The 22,517-nt window shown below is 35.8% G+C and overlaps 1 protein-coding gene and 1 long non-coding RNA gene across 6 annotated transcripts; one reads left to right on the plus strand and one right to left on the minus strand.

Annotated features, from left to right (window-relative positions):
• The first annotated feature begins 12,025 nt into the window (after window positions 1-12,025).
• LOC113764678 lies at window positions 12,026-14,044 on the plus strand. Of its 3 annotated transcripts, XR_003467675.1 has the most exons (5): window positions 12,026-12,335; window positions 12,450-12,535; window positions 12,914-12,973; window positions 13,202-13,278; window positions 13,371-14,044. It is a non-coding gene; the product is annotated as an uncharacterized LOC113764678 (long non-coding RNA). The 3 variants fall into 3 exon arrangements; XR_003467673.1 differs by having other exon boundaries at window positions 12,026-12,535; XR_003467674.1 differs by lacking the exon at window positions 12,914-12,973 and having other exon boundaries at window positions 12,026-12,535.
• Window positions 14,045-17,090: 3,046 nt separating this feature from the next.
• Window positions 17,091-21,716, minus strand: LOC113765321 (mediator of RNA polymerase II transcription subunit 6). 3 transcript variants are annotated; one of them, XM_027309457.1, is made up of 6 exons: window positions 21,503-21,716; window positions 20,903-21,228; window positions 20,066-20,240; window positions 18,887-18,956; window positions 18,392-18,501; window positions 17,091-17,559 (listed from the first exon to the last, which is right to left on the minus strand). In XM_027309457.1, the coding sequence occupies exons 2-6, from the start codon at window positions 21,148-21,150 to the stop codon at window positions 17,401-17,403; spliced, it is 762 nt and encodes a 253-aa protein (XP_027165258.1). In that variant the 5' UTR covers window positions 21,151-21,228; window positions 21,503-21,716; the 3' UTR covers window positions 17,091-17,400. The 3 variants fall into 3 exon arrangements, with proteins under 3 accessions (XP_027165258.1, XP_027165257.1, XP_027165255.1); XM_027309456.1 differs by having other exon boundaries at window positions 20,903-21,231; XM_027309454.1 differs by having other exon boundaries at window positions 20,903-21,279.
• Window positions 21,717-22,517: the final 801 nt, after the last annotated feature.

Consider the following 22,517-nt stretch of genomic DNA (forward strand, 5'->3'; position numbering starts at 1 on the left):
ATTTTATCGGAGATTTGAACTCCACACAAGGAGTAATACCTGAACGTGAATCGAAGAAGCACTAAATCTTTGGTGAGTGCTTCCAAATACCTGATTGAACTTGACACTTATTTTCAATACTTGACTAATGTGATCGAATGATATTTGATTGGAATGGTCGGGTAAGGGTGTACTTTATCGCACTTGCCCTAATGTGATATGTACGTGTTTATTGGTGCAATTGACTTGATATACTTGTGCTTGATTTGTAAGTGCTGGAGCGGCAGCATGTACCATACTCAATCCAAGTGGGAGGTGCCTCTCATTCCCGTCTCCGTACTTTTATCTTGATTCAGTCGATTGGAGATGTTATCTCATCGAATTCTTGGGAACTCAAACCCCACTGGCTAGTTAATCGAGTCGAGCCGGCTAGGGCTTGGTCGATTAGATAACGAACCATGGGTATCTAACATTGTCGGGTGGAGTGTTATCTCCTCGACTAATCGGTATACCCGAGTATTACCACTAGTGTTTATTGAGGATTTTGGACCCAGTATGGGGTTTGGATGGTGGACGGAGATTGTAGCTAAGTGGTGCTCTACTGGATTGGTTACTTTACTTGAAAGTTGACGGAGTCTCAACTACTACTTGATCAAACTCTGGTGAAGCAATGGGAACTTGGCTCTTGAGAGCCATCCGTATCTTTATACTTTGACATGATTATTACTTATCAAGTTATTGTTTCTTTTGAATAACTTTACACTTGCTCATTTTGAGATTTGTTATTTGAAGTGTTATTGCTCACTTTTATGAACTTGTTATGCTCACTATTTTTCTACGTTGATACTTGTATTTAAATAATGGTCAACTTGCTATTTGGAACCTCATTGGACTTTTAGCTCATTCCATGCCATTTGTTTCCTTACAGGGGTACAAGCGAGATGTGAAACTTGTACAAACTAGTGTGGTCTAATTTTTTTGAAATTTGCAATTGTTCTCGCGCAAGCACTCGACTAGGAGTTGATTGTACTTGGATTGTAAACATTTTAATGTATTTGGGCATGTATGAGACTTGTAGTTGGATTTGAGTATCAATGTATATGCTAAATTTGAAATTGTTGTTTTATTTCCTTTCTATGGTTGTAAGCTCTTTCTCAAGTTAAGCGTGATTAAGTCCTAGCGAGAGTTGGGCAGGCGGTTCACTAAACCCTAAGGTACGGCCTAGGGGGAGGTGCGGCCGTCACATTTATTGTCCAAGACACTTCAATCCATTCAATCTTCCAAATCAACAATTCAGGTAAAAGAATACAACTTTTCATTAGGGCAAAAACATTTCAAAAGTTTGGACAAGGCTTTCCAATCCTCCAATAGTTTTCTAACAAGCAAATCATAGCAAAATTTCACTTTTCAATTATTTACATTTGTAGTTGTTCTCCCAAAATCATCTCACAAACAAGGATCAAAGTTAAATAAGGTTTCTTGCATTAAACCAACCAAAACTTCATGAAAACAAGGATTCAAAGTCAAATCACTCCATAAAGTTGTCGACCACTAAATTTTGAAGGAAATCTTACTTTTCCCCCTTTTAACTTCAAAATTTTGATCCAAAATCATTATACATACCAAGGTCAAAGTCCAATAGAACCTTTTGAGTTAAATTCCACCCAAAACAGTTTTTAAAATAAAAAATTAAAACTAGAGTTTTAGCTCACAATTTCGGCTAGCTTAGGCCATTTTTCTAACTTTTGCAACTTTACTTTTTCCAACAAGATAAACAAATTTTTCAACATACTTCAACCAACATACATAGAGTCAAATAGCATCAAGTTTTCTAAAATTTTTTCAACACAAGTGTACAGACAAACCACAAATTCAAGGAAGGTAAAGCTAAAATTTTGCCCATGATAATTGGCCATCTAAATAGAAATTTCAGCATATATATACTCAAATTTTCACCAACAATCCACCATAAATCGCACTCAATCCTCAAGCGTTTCATCAATCATTAATCTTAGGATATCAAGAGACAAAATCTACCAAACTCTAGTCAAATATATCAAGATCTAAGCATACCAAGATCATTAAAGCATCTAATATCAAATTTTCATAAAACTTTCAAATCCACCATAAGTTTTCCATAAATATCATAAATCTACCAAGATCTAGTTCAAAGTTACTTGAAAAGCAAAAGAATGAAGTAGATTAGCCACGTACCTCTTCAAAACTCCAAACTCTAGAAAAATTATTCCAAGAAGGTGGCAAGATCCACTCCTAGGAACCTTTTTCTCTCAACACCTTTCAAAAGTTCAAGTAGATTGGTGAAAGGGAAGTTTGGATCTTCAAGAATTTCAAGAAGAATGAAGTCTCTCTCTCTCTCTCTCCCTCTCTCAAATTTTCGGACAACCAAGAGGAGAAAATGAGGAATTTTGGTTGCTTTTGAGCTAATATACTAGCCACAAGAAACGTTTTTAAGTCAATTATGAATAGTGTCCTAAATAGTGTCTTCCACTTGAGTTTTTTGCTATCAACTCTTAGCTTTTCTAACCTTCTTTTAACTCCCAAAATCTTTCGTAACTTCACTAATATCTCAACTTATATTTTCCTAGGATTTTGACCAAATTCACTAATAAGTTATGAAATCAACAATTTTAAAGAAATTAATCGCTCGAAGGTTAAAATAAGCAAGCAAGTGAAACTCATTTATCACTTAACAAGTAAATCACTAAATGAATGCAAATTTTATATAAATATAATTTAAATAGAAATGCAAATAGTTGGGAAGTGAGAAAATAATTTTTCTAGGTCATCACATCCTCTCCCCTCTTAAAAGAACTTCGTCCTCGAAATTCTCACCTGGTCTAGTGAACAGATCTGGATAGTTTTTCCGCATTTCCTCCTCCATCTCCCAAGTCGCTTCTTCTACTCCATGATTTCTCCACAGGACTTTCACCAAAGGGATTTTCTTCCTTATTAACTCTTTCACTTCCCGATCCAAAAGTTGTACTGGTTGTTCCTTATAAGTCAATTACTCGTCAATCTCTAAATCTTCAGGTTGGAATAATGAGTTGGATTTGAGTGGTACTTCTTAAGTAGGAAAACATGAAAAATATCATGGATTTTAGAAAAATTTAAAGGCAACTCCAAGCGACATGCTACGCTTCCCACTCATTGTAAAATCTTAAATAGCCCCACATACCTCGGCTTGAGTTTCTTCTCTTTTCCTGTCATGATACTAGCTTTCAATGGTGTAATATTAAGGAAAACTCTATCCCCAACTTCAAACTCTAAATCTTTTCTCCGATTATCTGCATAGCTTTTCTGCAGGCTCTCAACTGCTTGAATCCTTTGACGTATAATTTTTGCTTTCTCATAAGCATCTTCAATCCACAGTAATTGTTGGATCCACGATTTTTCTTTCCCCTACTTCTTCGCAATAAATTGGAGAATGACATTTCTTCCTATAAAGAGCCTCATATGGAGCCATTTGGATAGTCGAGTGATAGCTATTATTATAGGCAAATTCTACCAAGATTAGGTATTGCTCCCAACTTTCTCCAAAACCCAAAACGCAAGTTCTCAATATATCCTCAAGGTTCTGAATAGTTCTTTCAGATTGTCCATCGATTTGAGGGTGGTAAGCATAGTTATTAAACCCGACCCGGCCCGACGGTTCGACCGATCAACCCGGTGAACTGGCCATTAAACCGGCCCGGTTCTCTAACTAGATCGTTTCTGAAAGTGAACCGTTGACTTTTCAACGGACCGGCGGTTCAACCGGATTAAACCGAAAATCCGGTCGGTTTTGTGGGCAAACCGGATTTGAGGAAAAAAAGCTTTTCCAAGCCTCTGCTTGGATTCGAACCCAGGGCCTTTGGTCTTGTTTATGCATCGCTCACCACCAGGCCACTTTGTCACTTATTAATTAATGGTCATTTTTATGCTATATGAATGTTTTGTTAATTTTATCTTTATTTTTTTGTAATTCTCCAAAACAAATTTATTTGTAATCTTTTAATAAAACTTATGACCCTATATTCTATAAATTATAAAATAGATTTCAAAAATAAAATATTACATAATTTATTTTAAAGACAAATATTGTTTTTAATATTTTTTTGCACTTAAAATTTGTAAATAACCTAGATAATTACAGTAAACATATACACTTCAAGTTTGGTAGATTACTAATTAAATTTATGTTTTGCTGATTCTTATATGAATTAAATATTCTATAGCAAATTAAATTAAATGAATATTTGTTATGACATTATTTATTACAATTTATATTATATATCCTATATCAAAATTTATAAGATATAATATTCAAATATATTTAGTGACCCACTGGTTCAACCACTCATCCACCGGTTGAACCAGTGATCCGTTGACCCACCTCCTTTGTCGGTCTCCTTTCCGGGCCGAGTTTAATAACTATAGTGGTAAGTAGTGCTAAAATTCAACTTAGTTCCCAAAGCTTCTTGTACCTTTTGCCAGAGCCGAAAAATTTTAGGATATCTATCTGACACTGTACTTATTGGCACCCCATGTAACCTTACAATCTCATCCAAGTAGAGTTTAGCTAATTTCTCCAAAGGATACTTCATATTAATTGGCAAGAAATGAGCAGTCTTAGTTAAATGATTAACTATCACCTAAATTGCATCATAACCCTTCTGAGTCTTCGGTAACCCCGACACGAAATTCATGGTAATGTGCTCCCATTTTCACTCAGGTATTTCTAATGGCTGCAGTAATCTTGAGGGTTTTTGGTGTTCTGTTGTCACCTACTGACAAATAAGGTAGGTCTGTACGAACCGTGCTATTTTTCCCTTCATATTATTCCACCAATACAATTGCTTCAAGTCTCTATATATTTTATTACTTCCAGTATGTATTGAATCCTTTGAGTTGTGAGTTTCTTCTAAAATTTCTCTTTTTATTCCACCATCCCTTGACATCACTATTCGATTTCTAAACCTTAAACTCCGTCGGATTCCAAGCAAAATTCTGGCAGTTCTCCTCTTTGCACTTTCTCACTTCATTTATAAATCACAGGGTCTCCCTTTTGAGTTTTGTTAATGCGTTCCAACAAAGTAGACCTTATAACTATATTTCCACAAATTACTTTTTGATGCTCAATTTGAGGATTCCACTCACTAATCCTTTCTAATAATTGTCATTCCTTAATCATAAACCCAACTATCAGAACTTTTCAATTTAGTGCATCTGCTACTACATTAGTCTTCCCGGGTGATAATTCATAGTACAATCATAGTCTTCCAAAAATTTCATCCACCGACGTTGTCTCAAATTCAACTTCTCTTGGGAAAATAAATACTTAAGACTTTTATGGTCTGTATACACCTCAAACGTTACCCCATATAAATAATGCATCCACTTCTTGGGGGCAAAAATCACCGCGGTTAATTCCAAATCATGAGTCGGATAATTTTGCTCGTGAGATTTCAATTTTCTGGAGGCATAAGCTATTACTTTTCCTTTTTGCATCAATACACCTCCTAACTCTTCTTTCGATGCACCTGTATACACTGTAAAACCATTTTTCCCACTTGACAAAGTCAAAATCGGTGCACTAGTCAACTGCTTTTTCAATTCATGAAAACTAACCTCACACTTGGCATCCCAAATAAACTTGGCATTTTTCTTGGTTAACTCAGACAATGGCCTGGCAATATTGGAAAAATTTAGGATAAATCGACGGTAGTAACCTGCTAAACCCAAGAAACTACGAATCTCGGTGAAATTTTCTTGTTGCTTCCACTTAGATACCGCCTCCACCTTTACTGGGTCCACAGTTATTCCATCCTTAGAAATTACATGCCCAAGGAAGGATATCTCATCCAACCAAAACTTGCATTTGCTACACTATAACTGATGTTCCCTTAGGGTTTACAGTACTATCCTTAAATGATATTCATGGTCTTCCTTTGTTTTCGAGTATATCAAAATATTATCAATAAAGATCACTACAAACTGATCTAGATAAGATTTAAAAATCCAATGCATTAGATCCATAAAAGCTACTGGAGCATTAGTCAAACCAAAAGGCATCACTAAAAATTTGAAATGCCCGTATCTAGAATTGAAAACAATTTTGGGCACATCCTCTTCTTTAATCTTTAGTTGATAGTATTCTTATCTAAGATCCAACTTAGAAAATACCACAGATGCTTGCAATTGATCAAACAATTCATCTATGTGAGGTAAAAGATATTTATTCTTAATAGTAATATCATTCAACCCTCGATAATCGATGCATAGTCTCAAACTCCCGTTTTTCTTCTTAACAAATAAGACTGGAGTTCTCCAAGGCGAATCACTCTCACGTATAAATTCTCGCTCCAGTAAATCTTGTAATTGCATATTCAATTCTTTCAACTCAACTGGTGCCATCCTATAAGGAGTTTTAGAAATAGGCGTAGTCCCTGACAGTAAGTCGATCTTAAACTCCACGTCTCTCTCAAGTGGTAACGAGACCAACTACTTAGAAAAAACGTCGGAAAAATTTTTCACTGTTGGTACATCTTCTAACTTCACTTGTTCCCCTAGGGTATTAATTAGGAAGGTTAGGTACCATCAAACTCCTTTACTTAGCAATTTCCTAACTCGAATCCTTGAAATAAGAGTTGACGAGACTAACTTTCCTCTCATGTCCAGCCTTAGTATTGCTTCCCCCGGAATGTACAATTTCACAACTTTCATCTTACAATCCAATCGAGTATGATATTGAACTAGCCAATCCATCCTCAAAATGACATCATATCCCTTAATCGGTAAACTTATTAAGTCAGCCAACAACTTACGCTCCCTAACCCAAATCTCGTAATTTCTATACACCAAGTTAGAAGTCAAGCATTTATCCCCCGTGGGTGTTCTAACTTCCAAATCATAAGGCAATTTAGCAGGCTTTATATCTATCCCACTCATAAAATCAGGTTTCATAATTGAATGAGTCGCACCAGGGTCTATTAAAACCTTAACTAAACGATGGAATACAGGGATCATACCTTCTATAACCTTAGTCGAGTTAGGGATTTGTTAATGATCCAAGGCATAAACCCTAGTCGGCACTTTAGGTCTATCCCCTTCTGAACTCATTGGCTTAATAGCAGGTTTATCTGATCGTTGAATGTTACTTCCTTCTGAAAACATGAGCGGGCAATTAGAAATCTGATGCTCGGCATTTTCAAAGCATAAACACTTTTTTCCTTTTCTCCAAAAATTGCTCTTAACATGACTTGACTTCCCACAATAACCATAAGGTGCATGAGAGGTTACTCCCTAGCCTCCTTGTGAGGTATTCTTTGACTGTCTCAAACCACTTAGGTCTCTTCTCATTGGAGTCACTCTAGGTGGCTCTAACATTCTAACTCCACCGGTCCCTCTGTCAGCCTTAGAAGGTGGCATGCTCTTACTGGTTTGCCCTAATTTGCCACTCGGTATATTCCTTTTTCTCGCTTGAAAGGTTTTGACTTAAACCCTTGCACTCTCGACCCTCTGAGCCTTTTCTAATGTTTCGATGAAGGTAACAATCTGATCTGCTGCTAGAGCCTCCTGGATCTCTATAGTTAGCCCTTGTACAAATTTCCTTATCCTTTTCTGCTTAGTCATGACCAATTCCGGAGCAAATTTTGAAAGTCTAGTAAATTGAGTCTCATACTCCGTCACACTTAAATTGCCTTGTCGAAGTCTTATAAAGTCATCCTCTCTTTTCTCTTGAATCAAAGGAAAAAGATACTTCTTGTTAAACTCTCTCACGAAATTTACCCAAATTCAAGGGGTCTAATTTCTCTCCCACTTAATTCTCACAACATTCCATCAAGATCGAGCCGCTCCCTCAAATTGAAAAACGGCAAAGGACACTTGCCGCTCTTTAGTGTAATTTAAGATAGCAAAGATATCTATCATCCTTTCGAGCAAACTCTCAGCTATCTCAGGGTCAGGCCCTCCCAAGAAATTAGGTGGCAAAAATTTTTGGAATTGTTCTAAAGCTCTGTCTACTCCTTCCTCAAGACCCTCTAGTTGAATCATGGGTTCTTGACCCTGCCTATCCACTATCCTCTCCAAAAGGTCAGTCATTCGGTTGATGGTCGTAACCACTTGGTCACCTACTTTAGCCCTTAGCCCCCGATTTTGATCAACTACAGATCATTGGTCACCCCTTTGCTCTTGGGGTTGTTTTTGTTCTCCACCACGATCTCGACCTCGACCTTGACCTTCCATGGCTTTAATACAAGTCTAAACATGCATAAACAAAATTTAACTACATGTACAAGCTATAACGCCAATTAACAAGTCTAAACATGCATAAACAAAATTTAACTACATGTACAAGCTATAACGCCAATTAAAAGTGAAATAAACATTTCATTCATGATAACAAGTCATAGACATGTACATCAGACCAAAAGATTTCATAAAATTTTTCAAGTCAGGGGAAATAGGCCAGAATACACAAAATACAGTATCCAAACCTCATCAAGAGGACAATAATATCAAAAGAAACCCTATCTATTGACTATTCCCTATACACAAAAAGTAAGAACTTTCAAAGTGCGCTATCCTGGACCATAATAGAGCCAACAGACTCTCTCTCATGAGTAGAACTAGCTGCATCTCCCTCTCTAGGGGCTCCGTCGCCCTGACCCTCCACAAGTGCATTAGAGCCAATCACCCCCTGGAGTAGTGCTCCACACTCGTTAATGATATCCCCAACTCAGTTCCTGACCTCTCTAACCACCCTAGTGAGGCGGCCATTAACTGCCTGCAGCTGCTCTCTAAAAGCATTCGTTCTCTGCTGCTCCATCAGTATATCCTCCCGGAGCTCCTGAATCCTATCAGCCTGCATTCTCATAATGCCTCCATCCTCTGAATCTCAATCTGAGCATGACGGTTGGCTCCAGTTAACCTTCTCCTCTCATCATCTACAATTAGGGCTATTCAGTCAGGCTATGAGTAGATCCTCTAACAATCACAAGGTTGAATCCGACGCCCAGGTCCCCAACGCAGGAGAGATCCCCCCTGGTCTCTCTCGATAAGTAATGACTCGATTTGGTCTTACTAGATCGTCATTACCATTGTTCCCTCCCTTCATGTCCTATATGACAACAGAAGAAGAAATTTAGGCTTACCTACCAAGTTTAAACCCTAGCACTTAAAAGTCAATAGTTAACCAATTCCCAACTTAACAAGTCATTCTAGTACTCCTATTACTTCATATCTATAAGATTCCCTATTCGGCCCAGATTACGCCGAAACCTAGGCTTTGATACCAACTGTGATGACCCCACTTCTCCCAAGGGTGTATCCTAAGGTATCAGCGGGTCGCTTGCCCAACTCTCGTCGAGATTCGTTAACAAACCATAAAATCAAACTCAATATCCAATCTTACCACAAAATACGCTAAATACAACTAATACATACAGTTGTCTGTCGAAATAACTTAAAATACAAAAGATAGTCTAAGCTTACAATTCACCTTCAAAATAATATAGTACCCTAATCACTTAGTCTAACTAAAACAAAACTAAGTGATAATTCCCTGAATCTCGAATTAATCCTGCTAAGGAAAACAAATGGAAAGATATGAGCTTGCGCCCATTGAGGTCTAAGAAAGGCATGCAGTTTAAGAAAACAATTATTTCACATATTTAAGTCAACAAGAAACATAACCAAGAGGTATTATATAAGCACATCATACAAAAAAAATCGATATGTCAATCATTAAGGATATTGAGCACTGGCAAACACTCGATCAATAAGTAATTCAAGTAGTTGACACTCCATCAACTTTCATATCTATGTAGAATCGCCACTTCACACCACTCTGTCCACTTTTCACCCCCTACCGAGCCCGCACACCAACATAATTTCAGTGATTGGTATTACTCGAATATATTCAGTACAGTATAGATCCAACACATATACACTACTCAAGATTCGCTAATCGAGTTGACCAAGCCCTTGCCGGTTCAATCTCGAATAACTAGCCATTGGGCTTTGGAGCCCCATATATCAATAATATCATATCACATTCACTTATAGCAATAACAATTCAGTAGGATCGAGTGTGATAAAGTGCACACTCGTCCGTTCATAAACAAGTTCAAAATGACAGTTCATAGTCATATCATTTTTCTCAAACTCATTGACATATCAAGCATATATAGAGTGCTACCATGCACTTAGAACACTCACGAAATGGCTCCTAAGCATCCACAGAAGGATCGCCTGCACGTTCAGTTTGCAACCCTGACAGACAAATACAACATATAAATGAACCTTTAGTGTTCACCAAATTAACTCACTTAAGCACGAAAACTTTGTTTTCAAATTAGTCAACTTTAGTGTCCTAAACACTTCAACCCATTCAAACTTTCAAATCAACAATTCAGGTAAAAGAATACCACTTTTCATTAGGGCAAAAGTATTTCAAAAGTTTGGACAAGACTTTCCAACCCTCCAATAGTTTTCTAGCAAGCAAATCATAGCAAAGTCCACTTTTCAATTATTTGCATTCGTAGTTTTTGTCCCAAGATCATCTCACAAACAAGGATCAAAGTTAAATAAGATTTCTTGAACTAAACCAATTAAAATTTCATAAAAATAAGGATCCAAAGTCAAATCAGTCCATAAAGTTGTTAATCACTAAACTTTGGAGGAAATCTTACTTTTCCCCCTTTTAACTTCAAAATTTTGATTCAAAATCATTATACAAACCAAGATCAAAGTCCAATAGAACCTTTTGAGTTAAATTCCATCCAAAACAGTTTTTAAAATAGAAAATTAAACCTGGAGTTTTAGCTCACAATTTCGGCCAGCTTAGGCCATTTTTCCAACTTTTGCAACTTTACTTTTTCCAATAAGATAACCCACATCACGACTTCATTTTCTTACAAAATTTTCAACATATTTCAACCAACATACATAGAGTCAAGTAGCATCAAATTTCCTAAAATTTTTCCAGCATAAGTGTACAAACAAACCACAAATTTAAGGAAGGTAAAGCTAAAATTTTGCCCATGATAATTGACCATCTAAATAGAAATTTCAGCATATATATACTCCAATTTTCACCAACAATTCACCATAAATCACACTCAATCCTCAAGGGTTTCATCTATCATTAACTCTAGGATCTCAAGAAACAAGAATCCACCAAATTCTAGCCAAATATATCAAGATTTAAGCATACCAAGATCATTAAAGCATTTAATACCAAATTTTCATAAAACTTTCAAATCCACCATAAGTTTTCCATAAATACTATAAATCTATCAAGATCTAGTTCAAAATTACTTGAAAAGCAAAATAATAAAGTAGATTAGCCACTTTCCTCTTCAAAGCTCCAAACTCTAGCAAAATTAACCTAAGAAGATGGCAAGATCCACTCCTAAGAGTCTTTTTCTCTCAAGATCTTCCAATAGTTCAAGTAGATTGGTGAAAGGGAAGTTTGAATTTTCAAGAATTTCAAAAAGAGTGAAGTTTCTCTCTCTCTCTCCCTCTCTCAAATTTTCAGCTAACCAAGAGGAGAAAATGAAGGAATTTTGGTTGCTTTTGAGCTAAAATACTAGCCACAAGAAAGGTTTTTAAGTCAACTATGAATAGTGTCCTAAATAGTGTTTTCCACTTAAATTTCTTGCTATCAATCCTTAACTTTTCTAACCTTCTTTTAACTCTCAAAATTTTTCTTAACTTCACTAATATCTCAACTTATATTCTCCTAGGGTTTCGACCAAATTCCCTAATAAGTCATGAAATCAACAATTTTAAAGAAATTAATCACTCGAAAGTTAAAATAAACAAGCAAGAGAAACTCATTTATCACTTAACAAGTAAATCACTAAATGAATGCAAATTTTACACAAATATAATTTAAATAGAAATGCAAATAGTTGAGAAGTGAGAAAATAATTTTTCTAGGTCATCACCCATACACTTATTCTAATTCTAAAATTCTTTTTTGAATAAATCAATTAAATAGTATTATCAACTTTGAAAGAACAATTTTGTTCTGAACATTCTGCCTTCCCCTTTGGACTTTCAATTGGATATGAGAATATAAGCAACTTTATATTGCAAGTTGTCCAAACATGCTTGTTTTCCAGGATATACAAGTTTTTTCTTCTAAGTTTCCGGTATTTTACTTGCTTGATCAGGCCAGATTATTGAAGAACTTGAGCACAGGATTGTAATGATCGAATCTTCATTAAGCAGGTTTGGAATGATGTTGGATTCTGTTCAGAGTAACATCATCCAAGTCAATGAAGGAACAAACGAATTGGTGTTTGAGGATAAGCATTCAATTCTACTACCTCCTTGTGTTTCTGTATTTTGTGCGGACCAGATCCATGGAGCTTTACATGTTCTTTAACTTTCATTTTTATGACTTTTATTACCTGTTGATGACTAAAACATTCAGCTGCCCAAACTTCTTCTTCACTTTTCAGGCACTTAATTCAATCAATTACCAGCAAAAAGAAACACTACAGAATTTTCTTGAGAGGGGTAAAGAGTTCAGAGCTTCATCACGGCGGTAAGTCTGGCACTTTTGCTTTTGTTCTATACAAAAATTCTTCCTTTTGAAAATTTCCCCATTTCTCGGATTGCTATATGTTGTTTAATTGTGAATTTCAGTAGTTTACCGAGTACCTTTTGAGTTTATACAATTCCACCACAGAAGTTCAGTTTATAAAGAAATTGTCTGTACATTGTTCTAGATAACAGCATATTTGCATACTATTTTTTCATCAGTTTTTTGGCATTTTGTTCAATCATTTAGGCAAATGTTCAATTAGTTCGTTTTAATTTTATATAGTTGGTAATCTTCTGCAATATCAGATGAATTTCAAGTCTTGGGCTCTTTAATTTGCTTAAGGACAGTTTGCCTGACTCAGATTTTTTTTCCCTGCAGTTATGTCCTTTTTTTAGCATAGGTAATGTTTTATTTGGATTGTTACAAGTTTTTGCAGAGGTAATAGATTCTCTTTTCTTCTTCTTTTTCTTCTTGACATATCTGCTCCCGTACTCAACAGAAAGAAAAACTAAAGAATCTTCTTCCCCATCTTTAGATTATCTCTTCATAGCTGTCATGCGTGTGCCTGATTTGATAGTTAGCAGATGTCCTATTCATTTCTTTCTTGAAGTTTAGACTATAATTATCAGACTGGATTGATAAGAATACAAACGAAAACCTATGCAGGTCACTTATTGCCAGCTTGTCAACTGCAAATCGCTATAAATCTGAACATTTGAAGAGACCAGAAAATTGTGCCATGGGTGAGTATTTTTTCTGTTTCTGTTTCTTTCTCCATTTATAGTTATATTCTCGTGGTCTGATCTTTCACTTTATGACGGATTCTCCTCCTAAGCCTAAGACTTTGCTTTGGTCGAGCCAATGAATTCCCTCTGCCACTAGCTTATAAAATGAAGCCACCCACGTTATCCTTGCTACGCTACATCAAAGGCTGGTGTGAAAGACTTCCTCGCTTCATTCTAAACCAATATCAGGGACGTGGGGGACTCCAGTTAGAACAAAAAAATATCGAAGATGAAGAGTAAAGTTAAGCCTTTGCTGCTATCAGAACAATTCACTGCAGATGGACGCGGAGTACGCTTCCACTATAGGTATTGGTGGAGCTTTTGTAATGTAAGTTGTAGTTAGGCTGCATTGAAGAATTAATCTGTTCCGTTGGTATCTGGGCAGTTGAAAATGTTTGGCCTGTAAGAAAATGTTCTCTATTGCTGTACTTTTCCTCCATCTGCTGACAATCTACTATCAAAAGGAGATGATGAGTGTGTATGTATGCAAGTTTTCTGCAGGAGGAATTAGGTGTGATGTCAAAAGCTCTGAATCCACTTGAAATTGATCAAAACATGCTTCAGGGATAACGAGAAAGCATATTTTCAGGCTCCTTTTCCATCATTTATGTCTTCATTGGTCTTGATTCTCCATCTTTTGTACTTCTTACGTTCAGGTTTTAATAAACTCTACTTGAGTTAGTTGGCCTGCTTAATATTGCAAAATGACTGCTTTGCTGCTCCATTTTTTAACGTCTTAGTTGTATCTATGTGTATTCAATAGTGGACTATTTCTCACATTCTTTTTCACTTCTGAAATTTGTTGGAAACAAAAAACAAAAATTGTTCTTTTTGGAAAAGGAATCATATCCTAAATGGAGTTCATTTTGTTGTCTTTTAGCTACTGATTGATTTTAATGACAACTTTCAGATTTATTGGACAATTTAAGACCACTAGTTTTAGATAATAATAAAAGTATAGTGCCACGAAAATTCAAGACATTAGTTAGAAGATTTTAGAATCAAAACAGGGAGAAATAAGGAACATCATAGGTTTTTTGCAATATGACGATACAATTTTAGTTTTTTTAGATGCATCTTAGGCTTTAAGTTGATTGCCGTATCTTGGCAAGGCAACCCTGATGGCATTTAAGGTTCATTTTTCCCCTTCAAATGCAACTGGATCTGCAGCCATGGCGATACCCTCATCTCTGCCTGACTTTAGATAACAGACATAAGCCTTACTTTAAACTGTCATAAGCAGCTCCACATGCATCTGAGGCCAAGAATGTGTACAAAAAATTTGTGGTCTTTTGTTTTTGTTATTTGTATTTTCAGTTGTTAAAGTTGAGGATTTTGGCTGGTTTCTTGACTCCGAGTGAGGGGTTCTTGCATGTGCAAAAGCCTAGGAATTTTGTGTTTTAGAATTCTGATTATCAGGTGAGTCAATAAAGTTCTGGTTTTTCATTTTGTATTTTTTCTTTTTTTTTCCCGTTTTACAAATTTTGCTCAAAGTTAAAATTTGATTGCTATTGAAGGATTGATTGAGGTATAGCAAGTTGACATTTCTTACGTTGTGTAATAATCTTTGCTTAGGGAAAGATGTGTGTGTGTGTGTGTGTGTTCTAATCTTGGACTAAAATGTTCGCAGTTTGAACTAAAATGTATGTACGTTTGCTGCATAGAGGAAGTGATGATTAATCAATTGAGTGAGGGAGAATAGTCTGGGAATTATGTGCTATTCACAGTTTGCTTTTTAATCTGCAGCTGTATTATTTTTGTCAAACTATGTGGCTTTGGATATTACTGTGAATTTGAGAAAATAGACATTATTGCTTGGTCTTGGTTCATATTTTAAGTTTGGGGGTGAATTTGTTGCAATATTTATCAATGCAGTTGACGTAAGGTGTATTGATACACACGCACGCACACACACACTCACACTTGCACTTGTATTTGTGCTTCTCTGGATTGGCTCAGCTTATGAAAATTATTCTTGAATTCACCATAAAACTATTTCATCATAATGTTTGGTAATGTAAGTTTTGCTCATTAGTTCATTGAGAAAACTGTGCTTGAAAGTCCTTATTCTCAAGTTGGTAGTGCAGAAGTATGTCTCCTTTTTCGCCAACTAGCTACTACCTATTGGAAGTCCTCGTGCGATCGCTGTGCATTGAGCTTGTTGGATATTCATGATGTTTGAACACCCTAAAGTTGGTGCTTATGTGATATCCATGATGCCGTTCGATGAGGATGTGCATTCATACTACGTTGGAACATCGTCTGCCATGCGAGTTTTCTTCTACGAGCCATCCTTTACCGCCCAACAGAAAGAGTTTACAAGTATCGAAAGCTAATGATGTACAAGTAGCAGGTCTCGCTTTGTTTAATTTGAAGTAAACATGATGAATACTTGGTGTTCTTTATGTAAAAGTAAATGCATTATCACTCTAAGTTTTTGGATAGCTAATTTTTTGTATAAATAGAAGTATTGAGTCTTTTACTTGCAAAGCCTCTTTTTTTTTTTGGATAGGAGGTAGATAGCCTCTTCACAAACAAATAATAGACATTCTCTGACTGGCATCACAATCAACCTCTGAATGTTTAAAAAACATGACTTGGCTTATTTGGTTCTCGAACTGATATATAGAATGCAATGAATAATTTCTTTTGTGATAATATCATCGACAAAATAAATTTTTCTGTTGAAGTAGCTGTTTTCTGCACCATTGCTTCATGGTAAAAGTTAGGGGTGGCAATTCGGGTCTAAATCATGTTGGCGGGTCGGGTTCGGGTCAACCCGCCAAAAAAATCTGTTGACCCGAACCCGACCCGCCAACCCGTGACGGGTCAGGTATGCTGACCCGAACCCGATAATTTCAGGTTGACGGGTTGGCGGGTCGACCCGAAATGACCCGAAACTTAATTTTAATTTATTAATTTATCACTGTAATTTCTAATAAAATCAATTTCTCACAAAACTAATTACATAATCAAGTAATAAAAATTTAAATAAATAATTCCAAACCAAATCTAAAATAAATTAAACACCGTAAAAGTGTTTTATCCCAAACAAAATATAAAATAAATTAAAACAATATAAAAGTAAAAAATAATATAATATATTATTTGTTCAAATATAATAATTTCAACTTCACACAAATTAAATAAATTCATTTAGGATTAAGTAATTAATGCCTTTGAAAAAAAGAATAACTTAGTTTAGTTAGATAAAATTATTTTTATGTTTATTAAATTATTTTTAATTCGTAAACGGGTCATATCGGGTCATATCAGGTCACCACGGGTTGACCTGAAATCGACCTGTTTTCTTTTCGGGTTCATCGGGTCCAACCCGATTCTGACCCGAATTCCCGAAACCTCAACCCAAACCCATTAATTTCGTGTTAGATTCGTGTCGTGTTTTCAGGTCGTGTCGAAAATTGACACCCCTAGTAAAAGTAATTCTTTGCTGAAATAGAGCACTCTGCCAGGATTTTGGAGGCAAGCGTCTGATTTTTCCTCTTCATTCCCTGTTTGTCTAAATGCATTATCACTCCAATCATTATTCTTCGATTTTTTCCACCCTTTTTAATTTAACAGCACATAATTTCTCTTTGGTGGACACTTTATAATCCTCAAACTAGGCGCAGCATGGTTTTCACCTCCTAGTTTTATTAAAGGAAAAAAAAAAGACAGTTACCACGTTTTATAGTTGCATGGGAACAAATGTAACCCTAATACCTTGCACAGTTGCACCAGCCCAGCATCCCCGGAAAGTGATACTTCAACATATTTCAGCAAAGACAAATTCAAATAATCCACCATGGTCTGAAGGCGCATTTCAAAAACATAGTCAAATAAATTGATAAATAATAACATATCATCTAATATTATCTTACAGAAGTACTCTTCTTGGTGGCACCAATCTCTGGTACTCTTGTACCAAATATCACACGTGAAGAGGAAGAAGTGTGTGCCTGCATGCGCGTGTGAATGCGTGAGGAGCAAAACTACAGTTAATATGAAGGGTTAAGGATAGTTTACTAGATTAAACTAACTAATTTAGGATTGCTTTTGGTATATGCGTCTGTGTCCTCTCTACAATTTCACCCTTTTAGATGGGCCTTGGTCTATAATGGGATCTAAGGTAGCTGTTTGAAGTTCTGCTTGTTGGTCTTCGGAACCTTTCTCTCCTTCTGCAGTTGTTGGGGGAGTATAACCCTCTGGAAAAGCAGGTGCTGGAGGGGCTGCTGGTAGCTGCAAAATTGGAATAAACAACATTTTAGTACTAGAAATGCTTTAAACCTAAAGAAAACTCTTGAATAATATGTTTAGTCATGTTGTTGAATATGTGTGTCAAAGAAGATTGCTGTACATATTTAAATCTAAATGGTAGCAAAAACGTATCAACGCCTTATGATGTATTGCATATACAAGCATGGCTATAAATTTTTATAACACTAAACTTCACCAAGCTGACAAGAATCTGTCTGCTGCATTATTCATTTACAACTTAAAATAGGGTTTGTCATGAGATTTACCTGCAATACTTTTTCATAAATCTAAAAAATATGTTTCTAAGGTGCAAGATACTTGCCAAGAGTCTGAATTCAAGCAACTGAAACTTGTTACCGTAACTTTTGTTACAATAGATATTCACTCTTTTTATTCAACTCTCCTCTATCCTTTCCTCATAAGTCCCATGTTTGTCAAACTAAGTTTTCATACTTTTTAACATCTCACTCACTCATTGTGCTCCTTTAGTACTATAACACCACGAGTCACCAGTACAGTTGCAAAAGAGAAGAAATATTCAAATCTTGCCAAAACACACAAAATTTTTTAAAAAAATGACTTTTCCGATTTAATATATTTGCCCAACACATTTTATGCATTAGATGCTTTTCATGGAAGCAAATGTTTCATGTCCATTTAGCATTCCCCATCAGCAGAGCCATAAAAGTAAATGTTCAGGCACTACAGATAACTGTAATTCCCATTAACATACTGATCCCTTTCAAGCTAGACACGAGTGATTATCATGAACAATGAGGCATGTATAATCTGTGTTCAAACACGCATAGATTACCTTGCGTTGTAGTGATGCAAGAATGTGATCTACCCGCTTAATTTCTTTGAAGTCAATAGTCTCTTTAGAAGCCTTTGATTCAGATGCAGTTGTCTCATTTTCAGCATCAACTGCATCAACACATTACAAGAATTCAACGGAAATGGCAATCCCCATAAACTACCAAGCAGGTCCATTATAACTGAAAAAGTGAAGATAATAGATGAAATGGTAACTTACTACTAAATTCTAAAAAATATGTGCCAAAATTATGCAGAACGATTTCAAAGATTAGCTAAGCAAAAATCCAGCCACTAATGCCACTTAATCACAGGATTTTGTAGTGTCGCAAGACCACAGTGCTGACATAGTTCAGACCTCAGAAGGGGAGTAAATTGCTAAAAGATTCCTAGAAGAATTATATACTGATTATTCCATCTGAGTTTCCAGATTCCAAATGATTAACACAACAAGCATCTTATACCATCAAATGTAGAAAGATAAATGCCAAGATACCATATCCAATCTTTTCCAATTTTGAGGCTACAGTATTGAAGGCTTTTGATATATGATACAGTGCCCGTCCCTGCCACATGAGTAAACAACTGGATTTAAGATGGTATTGAAAAAGGGGGAAGAATAAATATATTCATAAGGTTACAATATACAGTACAAACTTAAAAATCATCAATCAAAATCCACAATAATATGCTATGACAATTTCAGACTGACACATTGAAAACTTGTAGCTTTTCCTCAGTCAATGGAAAAAACATGCAACTAGTAATAACTTGTAGCTTCTCCTCAGTCAAAGAATAAAGGGTGGATGCTATGACTCGCTTACATAGTGTGCAATGGCTATGGTAAATTATATCGTAAGAGAATCAAATGGAGATGGCATATACTATACACATAACACTAGAATGAGACCTCCATAGTGGGAGGTGGATAGGGCAATTCCTAAATCTGCATAACTAACAAAAAGAAAGAACAAACAGTCATAATTCATTACAACTGAAAACATGAAAAAAATTTATCCAAGAACTACCAATCCCGCCATGCAGGTGGTTTAAACCTATACTAAATCCAAAAATAGGAAGCAAGATTCTCAGTGGAAAAAATCACAGCCCAAATTAACAAAATAATGTTGTATTTCAATTAATTGCGAGTTACTCTGAATGCATGAGAGGCAAGTCTGGCATGGGCTCAACATATGTAACCTAGAGTAACATGACAGAGGTGTTCCTGAATGTGTGCAACTGCAACATCAACTTGGGAACAAGTAATATCAAGAATTACACCACGGTAGCCAGCAAACTACAAAATATTTAAGTGAAACACAGGTATAGCCATTTATAAAGCAGCTACTTGAAAGTTTATGTGCTCCAATCTTTGCAAGCTCTCCAAACCAAATGTGACTAAAAGATTTTGTTTTTTCCAGTTTTTGCATAATTCAGAAAAAGGAAAGGAACACTACCCCCCTCGCTTCACTCTCCGCTATCAAGCACAGCCTCAGGACAAAATGTTAAAAGAAGAATACATGTCCAAACCTATCAAAAATCTCATCCAACTGGATAACAGAAACTCAAGAACAGTTTCCAAATGAATGAATTTGCATAAGTTGCCACAATTGCAAGATCATTGCTTCATACATTTACCAACAAAAAAACAAGATAATAGCTAAAAGATACTAACAAGTCGAGATGCAAACACATTGCAAAGCTGAGGAGCTTGGTATATTGACCCATCCAGGACATAATAAGTGAGCATCGGGATTACTTTCTCAGGGCCATCCCTCTTTTGTTTACGGATGACAAAAAGATGGGGCTCCATAGCTTCACTTAAGGTGTACTCTGTACCCGTCATTTTCCTGCATAGCGACAAGCACACTATATAGTCATACAAGGGATTTGTCATGTTCCTCACCGCTTCTGGTTATGCTTAAACTTAAAAATATTGCCCTGCTTTTCCTCAAAATATCAATAGTGCTTCATACCTGCAAGCTTTCCTAGACTATAAAATGAGATATAAGGAATAAAATTACCAATCAACATACAGTTGCCAAAAGCATCATTTTTAACTAGGTCATCTACATCTCATGCACTTAGCTTCTTCAACCGGGCACTCATTGCTGACCATGTTTAAATTTCACATCCAAATTCAAAAAAGGAAAAGATACTCAGGGAAAAAGAATAATTGGAAGGAACGAAAGAAAAAGAAGCTAACCAACAAAACCTCAACGCTGATTCAAATCACCAACCAATTTATAAACAACTTTTCTCTCTCCAACAATTTAAACATAATTAACATCAATTATTCCCCAGCTCCCCATCAAATATTAAGACTAACAAATAGGGAATCCACAGACTAAAATCTGTACATTCTAAAATAACCAAGCCGCGTATCAACCAAACATGACATCCAAAACCAATTAAAGAGCCAATCAAATTATCAACACTTATTCTAGACATGGGTTAGGGAGTGCGGGATTGAGAGACAGAGACAGAGACGGAGAGAGAGGAAGAAGCTTACGAGAGATGGGAGGCATCAAGGGGGTGAATGGAGCGTAGACGGAGCTGTTCATTGTTGCAAGTCCACTCATAGAATGGCGAGAGAGCAAAGTAATCGAAGACTAAGTTTCGGTCAAGAGGGTAGGTGTTCAGCCATAGCTGGTCCCTGAAGCATATTCCGGTCATGTCCGTCCCCGGAAGTGGTGGAGCTGGGGGTGCTACTCCGTCAATGTTCGCGCTCCCCGCTGGTGCACTCGGCGTCGCAGCCATCTTTTCCTACTCCCAAGTCTCAATTGGTTTAGGCAGAATTTCTTCCACTTTCCCGTTCAAACAAACGCCTTTCTTGTTCTACTGACGAAAGACCGGTTGGCATAGGCAATGTGGGCCCAATACAGTCACCTAAAAAAAAAAAAGGAATACACTAACAAAAAAATTGAAGCAATGACACTTTAGGGGGCAAAAAAAGCACAAAAACGAATAGAGCATGGTCTGTATCTCCTTGTCCTTGTAACATTGGTTTTAATACCATTTTTTAACTTGATTTTCGATTTAAACAATGTCAACTTCAATAAACATGAAACCAAATATTTAAAGTGAAAACATAAAGAATCAGGACACTAACCAAGTTACGAGATAATGAACGAAGACCCCGTTGAGCTTTGCCAGAGGCATTTCCTGTCCACAGATGAGAGAAAGGAAGAGTCGATTCAAATTGAGGGGGCCAAATATACGGATGGAGATAGGGAGAGGAGGAGAATTGGTGGAGCAAAAGAGGATTTGTGGGCGGAGGAGTGGCGGAGAAAGAGAAAGCGAGGAGGAGTTGTGCGATCAATAAAAGTAGCTAGTAAGGAGAATGAAATGTCTTGCCCTACCGAATGTATTTTATCCATTTTTTATGTCCCAACATAATTGATTTCTGTCTGGATATATTTCTCATTTCATTCATAAAGGCCTTTGAATTAATATTATGCTTCTCACTACATTATCTTGTATTTGTGTTTTTCGTTATTATTAAAAGCTATTAATAAATCTTTATCCTTTGATTAAATTACCTATTACAAGGAATTAATCCCCATGTGGGATATGTAATTAATTTATCATTTGATTCGTAAAGTTTTGAATAAATATTTGTTCCCGTCATTAAATTACAATATTATAGAAGGAATTAATGTGTACGTTAAAAAATTATCGTTTATATTATTCTTATTAATTATTAAATGTCCAATAATTATTTGGATAAAAAGTTTATTGTTGTGATTAATATATTTAGACAATTAGTTTGTTTTTGGTGTAGTTTATATTATTCTTATTATTAAATGAGGCATTATTGTTTCCACAAAATGTTTATCCTTCTGATTAAATTACTTCATATAAATAATTAGTTTGTTTCAAAATTAAATAATTTAGGTTTTATATCATTTTCATTGAATGTAATGTCATTTTCATTATTAATTTAGTAAATTATTTTTGTTTACTTTTCATTAAAAAATAGCATGATGGTTATCATTATAATTTTTAAATAATAATGCTTTCCCTATTAAATTATTTGGTCTAAACAAATTATTACTAACTTTGAATTATCTTTTGATTTTTTTAAATGGAGAAAATATTAAAGAAGAGTGCTAATGTCATTTTCT

This window comes from Coffea eugenioides, chromosome 3, assembly GCF_003713205.1.
Source record: "Coffea eugenioides isolate CCC68of chromosome 3, Ceug_1.0, whole genome shotgun sequence".
Lineage (NCBI taxonomy): Eukaryota > Viridiplantae > Streptophyta > Magnoliopsida > Gentianales > Rubiaceae > Coffea > Coffea eugenioides.

What these genes read in the sequence shown, in the direction of transcription:
- LOC113765321 (XM_027309457.1), bottom strand. Translation starts at nt 21,150, where the DNA reads ATGGCTGCGACGCCGAGTGCACCAGCGGGGAGCGCGAACATTGACGGA. An exon ending in CTTGATGCCTCCCATCTCTC is followed by an intron (nt 20,241 to 20,902) that starts GTAAGCTTCTTC and finishes GTCGCTATGCAG; the next exon opens with GAAAATGACGGGTACAGAGT. An exon ending in TTGCATCACTACAACGCAAG is followed by an intron (nt 17,560 to 18,391) that starts GTAATCTATGCG and finishes CCAATTTTGCAG; the next exon opens with CTACCAGCAGCCCCTCCAGC.